Genomic DNA, 5903 nt, shown 5'->3' with positions numbered 1-5903 from the left:
AAGGATCGAGAGTATGCAGAGATTATTAGGTGAGTTCAAAGCTGTTTAAAATCTTCCCTGTTCTACAGTCCACATGAGCTGTGTTTATATAGTGAGGGCCTGGCTGGTGCTGAGACTCTGGCACCGGGGGGAAAGTTGCAGTTATGTGGGAAGGTGATGAAGTGTAGAATTGGAGCTGTGCCGTCATATTTGAGTGAAGAAGCAAGATCACTTGGCAATATGCATCACTCTTATACTCAAACAGCCAAGATTCTGGCTGAAGCACACGCATGCACACACACTCATCTCTCTCTCCTCTCTCAGACACACACAGCTCTCCCTCTCTCTCTCTCATACACCTCTCCCTCTCTCCCTCCCCTCCCCCTCTCACACAGACCCCTCCCCCTCTCTCACACACACCTCTCCCCCCCTCTCTCACACACACCTCTCCCCCCCTCTCTCACACACACCTCTCCCCCCCTCTCTCACACACACCTCTCCCCCCCTCTCTCACACACACCTCTCCCCCCCTCTCACACACACCTCTCCCCCCCTCTTTCACACACACCTCTCCTCCCCTCTTTCACACAAACCTCTCCCTCTCCCTCTCTCACACACACCTCTCCCCCTCTCTCTCACACACACCTCTCCCCCACTCCTCTCTCTCACACACCTCTCCCCCTCTCTCTCACACACACCTCTCCCCCACTCCTCTCTCACACACACCTCTCCCCCTCTCTCTCACACACACCTCTCCCCCCCTCCTCTCTCACACACACCTCTCCCCACCTCTCTCACACACACCTCTCCCCCCTCTCCCTCTCACACACACACCTCTCCCCCCTCTCTCACACACACCTCTCCCCCCTCTCCCTCTCACACACACACCTCTCCCCCCCTCTCACACACACACCTCTCCCCCCTCTCCCTCTCACACACACACCTCTCCCCCCCTCTCACACACACACCTCTCCCCCCCTCTCACACACACACCTCTCCCCCCTCTCTCACACACACCTCTCCCCCCTCTCCCTCTCACACACACACCTCTCCCCCCCTCTCACACACACACCTCTCCCCCCTCTCCCTCTCACACACACACCTCTCCCCCCCTCTCACACACACACCTCTCCCCCCCTCTCCCTCTCTCACACACACCTCTCCCCCCTCTCACACACACCTCTCCCCCCCTCTCACACACACACACCTCTCCCCCCCCCTCTCACACGCACACACCTCTCCCCCCCCTCTCACACACACACCTCTCCCCCCCTCTCACACACACACCTTTCCCCCCCCTCTCACACACACACCTCTCCCCCCCCCTCTCACACACACCTGTCCCCCCCTCTCTCACACACACCTCTCCCCCCCTCTTTCACACACACCTCTCCTCCCCTCTTTCACACAACCCTCTCCCTCTCTCACACACACCTCTCCCCCTCTCTCACACACACCTCTCCCCCACTCCTCTCTCAAACACACCTCTCCCCCCTCTCTCAAACACACCTCTCCCCCCTCTCTCAAACACACCTCTCCCCCCTCTCTCACACACACCTCCCCCTCTCCCTCTCCCACACACACACCTCCCCCTCTCCCTCTCTCACACAAACCTCACCCTCTCCCTTTCACACACGCACACATCCCTCTCCCCACTCTCACGTGCGCCCCCCCCCCCTCGCGCGCGCCCCCCTCTCGCGCCCTCCCCCCTCTCGTGCGCGCACACACAAACACATCCCTCTTTCCCTCTCTCGCATGCACACTCCCCTCCCTCTTGCACTCCCCTCGCGTGCGCACTCCTCCCTCCCTCTCTCTCTCTCTCTCGCGCGCTCTATCTGACCCGCTCGCCCCATGCTCTCTCTTTGGTTCTCAAGGGCAATTAGAGATGGGCAATAAATGTTGGCCTTGCCAGCTTCGCCTACATCCCACGAGTGAATAAAAAAAAATATCTTATTAATTCAATAGGGTAGATTGAGAGAAACTATTTCTTCGGGTGGGGGCAGTTCACAACAAAGGGGCAGAACCTTAAAATTGAAGCCAGGCCATTCAGGGTGATGTCAGGAAACACTACTACACACAAAGAGGAGTGGAAATCTGGAATTCTTTTCCCACCACCCCTCCAAAAAGCTGTTGAATCTGTGGGGTGGGGAGGAGATGGCGGTGGGGGGTCAGTTGAAGATTTCAAACCTGAGATTGAAAGACTTACATTTATATAGTGCTTTAACCAGGATTCCTCCAAAAACCTTTTGAAAAGTAACAATGCAGCAAGTCTGTTTGTTCCTACAAGCAGCAATGTGATAACGACCAGATAATGTGTTTTTAGTCATGTTGATTAAGGAATAAATATTGGCCAGGACCCTGGGGAGAACTCCCCTACTCTTCATAGAAGCTGTGTCGTGGGATCTCGTAAACCACCCAATCAGGCAGGTGGGGGTTTGGTTTAACGTCTCGTTTGAAAGACAGCATCTCTGACAGAGCAGTACTCCCTCGGTACTGCACTGGAGTGTCAGCCTTGAGTTTTGGGCACAAGCCCTAGACAGGGACGTGAACCTGTACCTTGTGATTCAGAGGCAAGAGTGCTACCCACTGAGCCACGGCTGACACTGGTGGAACCAAGGTGGGTAGAGTTAAGGCACTAGTCAGCTATGATTTAATTGAATGGAGGTACAGGCTCAATGTGCTGAATGGCCTCCATCAGAGCTTGCAGTGTTTCATTGCTGAGGACCCTGGTTCGGTTCGGATGTGAGGCCGTGGATCACTGGCTTCTACGGGCCCTCCCCCAGCAATGGTGATCCCACAGGAACAGGAGGAAGTCATTCAGCCCCTCAGACCTGTTCTGCCAGTTCCTGAACATCCCCTTTTGTTCTGGTGTGGCTTTATTTCAGTATGAAATAGCTCTGAAACATGCTGACGTTCTGAGGTTGGGGTGGGGCAGTCGGTAATAACCTGATTAAAGCAATAGGACTTTCCTGGTTCAGAGTAATGTAGGAAGCAGTGACCAATTTGGGCACAGCGACAATGCGCTAATATGCAGATCGTCTGTGTGCTTTTTTGAAGTGACAATTAATAGAGATTCGCAAAACATTTGGGGTCAAATGAATGTTGTTATTGTAATGGCATTTCTTTAAAATACAGGTTTTCCAGTTATTCTTTCACCAAAGAGTTAACAGAATCAAAACATCTCACTGTCTGGTTGGTGGGAGGCGGGGAATCTGCATGAAAAGCTGTCAAAGCAGGTCCAGGAATATCAATACAGATTTTGTCAGAGTCTGGCCCACGTGACTTGTTTATAGTAGAATGTGAAAGTCTAGTTGGAAACTTACTCTCCTGAACAGGCAGGTTTACATCTGATGAACTCAATATATTGGAGGAATAAGTACTCGATTTCCATGAAATTTGCTTATATTTTCAGAATTCATCATCGAAGAAAACTGTTTCATAACCACCAATATTGTTTCATGATGCACTTGCTGTTTAGGATTCCAGTTTTGAAGCAACATTCTAACTGGCACTTCCTTGAGTTTAATGACCATTGCCCATTGGAGTTGGACTGTGCAGAAACTCTGAAGGGTATAGACTGCTATCATCTTCATCTATAGAATCAATGCTTATGTGTTCTTTTAATTCACCTGACTGCTTTTCCAAAACCTTTTTCATTCTAATTTAATGAATCTTCATTTTTAGTGCAAAGAATAGCTTTTGAATGATCAAATAACTGTCCCTGACATTTGTCTGCAGTTAATCAATTTCATCACCTCATCCCCTCTCTCCCATGCCAGCACGATCCCACTTTTGCAATTCCCATTCCTATCCATCCATCAATCCTGTCCCTTATGGAAATAATCTCTCCGGCTGGGTAAGCTTTGGGCTTCCTTTGGCTATTTTTGTTCTCCATCAGCTCATCTACGCTGCTGTTGTACATGTGTCACATGCTGCAGTCCTCTACGCACCTTCGATGTCTCTACTGGGACCAGGAACTGCCCACCAACAGATGCACCACTTACCTGACCAACTGACAAAAAGTGACTATAATTATAGATTCAAAGCAGAAAATGCTGGAAATACCCAGCAGGTTTTCCGCCCACCTGTGGGGAAAAACAGAGTTCATGTCTCAGTTCTGATGAAAGGTCACAGACCTGAAATGTTAACTATTTCTCTCTCCACGGATGCTGCCAGACCTGCTGAGTCTTTCCAGCATTTTCTGTTTTTATTTCAGATTTTCAGCATCTGCATGTTTTGCTTTTCTATTAATATAAATTATTTGAGGGATAAATATTGTCCAGGACACCAGGAGAATCCCCTGCTCCTCTTTGAAATTCTGGCCATTCTCCTGAGAGAGCACAGGGGGTTTTGATTTCAGGTGAGGTGCCCTCTTGGTGCTGCCCCTCCGACAAGGTGCAGGGTGACTGTGCCCTTCTCTATCCCGTGTGCTCCAGTTCCAGACTCCATGAACATGCAACCTGCCTGCTTGGTCTCCATATGACAGGATACTGGCAAAAGTACAAAACGGATTTGTAAGGACGACATCAGACCAAACCATCAGGAAAGGCTGACTGGCCATCTTCTCTCTAGAAAAGAGAAGGCTGACAGGTGATCCGATTGAAGTTTTTACATCTACCCCTATCAAATCAACAAAGTTGTTTCCACTGGTGGGAGAGACCAGAACTAGAGATGTTCGATATAAGAGAGTCACTGATAAATCCTAATAAATTCAGGGGAAACTTCTTTACCCAGAGAGTGGGGAGCAAGTTCCACATTCTCACACAGGGCGTGGTTGAGGTGAATCATATGGATAGATTTAACGAGTTGGATAAATGCACAAGGAATAGAAGGACATGGTGACGGGGTGAGATGAAGAGGGAGGGCGGAGATGCTAGTGTGGAGCAGATACCTTTTGGGCTGAATGGTGGGTTTCTGTGCCACTTTCTGCATTTTGCATTCTGTTCAGGCTTCTGCTGGCCTGAGGCTTCACTAAAACTCAAACAGTTTGTTTTTGTCTTTCTCAGAAAACAGGTTTTAGCCACCAAGGCAGAAGCGGATAAGGACGGTGTGAAGGTACCGACAACCCTGGCGGAATACTGTGTCAAGACTAAAGCCCCACCACATGACAATAGTTCAGACTTGCTGTATGACGACTTGTATGATGACGATATGGATGATGATGAAGATGGCGATGGTGATTACTATGACGACGATGATGACTCAGGAAACGAGGAATCATGACCAACGCTGGGCGGGAGGGGGGTGACCAGCCAATCCTCTTCCCCACCTCCCCACACTCTTCCTCTCTCTCTCTCTCTCTCCCCCCCCACCCCCCCCCCCAAATCCTCCCTCCCCCCTCCAGGAGCCAATGGCTGCTCTTGCCCTGGGTTTGAGACCAAGCCCACAGTGTGATATTCATCCTTACTCCCTCCCCCACTCCCCAGTAAATGTATTTGGAGCCTGTGTCGCATGAACACTGATCTTCCAGAGTAAAGTGTTTCCTGGCTGGGAGGGGGAGAGGAGGGGGTTGGCATTGGGGGGATGGCGCAGGGGGGTGGGAGGGGCTGGTTTATATCCTTGTCCTTGTATCTGATGCTGTGTCTTTTTTTTGAAGCCGACGGTGAAACATTTATGGGGCAATGCTGCATCGCTCCATGTAATTTGCTGATAAAAAATTTGCCTCTGGTGATACTTTCTACCTGATAGTCCGCCCCTTTCTTCCCCACGTGTGTCTCGGGGAATGCCGGGGGGGGTGCTCAAGCTCCAACCCCTTCCCCAGTCAGCTTTCAGTTCTGATCCTGTTTGCGAAACTGCCGATTGGGAATTCCAATCCGGATTGTTTATTGTCTTCTGGTGCAGTCAGTAAACTTAGTTGCCCCTCATCAGCCCTGGTTTTCTCACTGGGGGAGGGATTGATTTGTGGGGCATGCTCTCTCTCTCTC

General features: G+C 50.5%; 1 protein-coding gene across 1 annotated transcript; it reads left to right on the top strand.

The window, feature by feature from the left end:
* Positions 1 to 3: 3 nt before the first annotated feature.
* Positions 4 to 5285, top strand: LOC144678157 (ubiquitin-conjugating enzyme E2 R2-like; the record flags this gene model as incomplete). The annotated part of the gene is made up of 2 exons (XM_078538044.1): positions 4 to 29; positions 4986 to 5285. Coding segments are annotated over 2 exons (243 nt in total), but the record flags the coding sequence as incomplete, so codon positions are not given.
* Between the last annotated feature and the right edge of the window lie 618 nt (positions 5286 to 5903).

This window comes from Cetorhinus maximus, unplaced genomic scaffold (assembly GCF_964194155.1).
Source record: "Cetorhinus maximus unplaced genomic scaffold, sCetMax3.hap1.1 HAP1_SCAFFOLD_3713, whole genome shotgun sequence".
In the NCBI taxonomy this organism is placed as follows: Eukaryota; Metazoa; Chordata; class Chondrichthyes; order Lamniformes; family Cetorhinidae; genus Cetorhinus; species Cetorhinus maximus.
The sequence above is the reverse complement of the archived record's forward strand: the minus strand, read 5'-3'. Positions and strand labels throughout refer to the sequence as shown.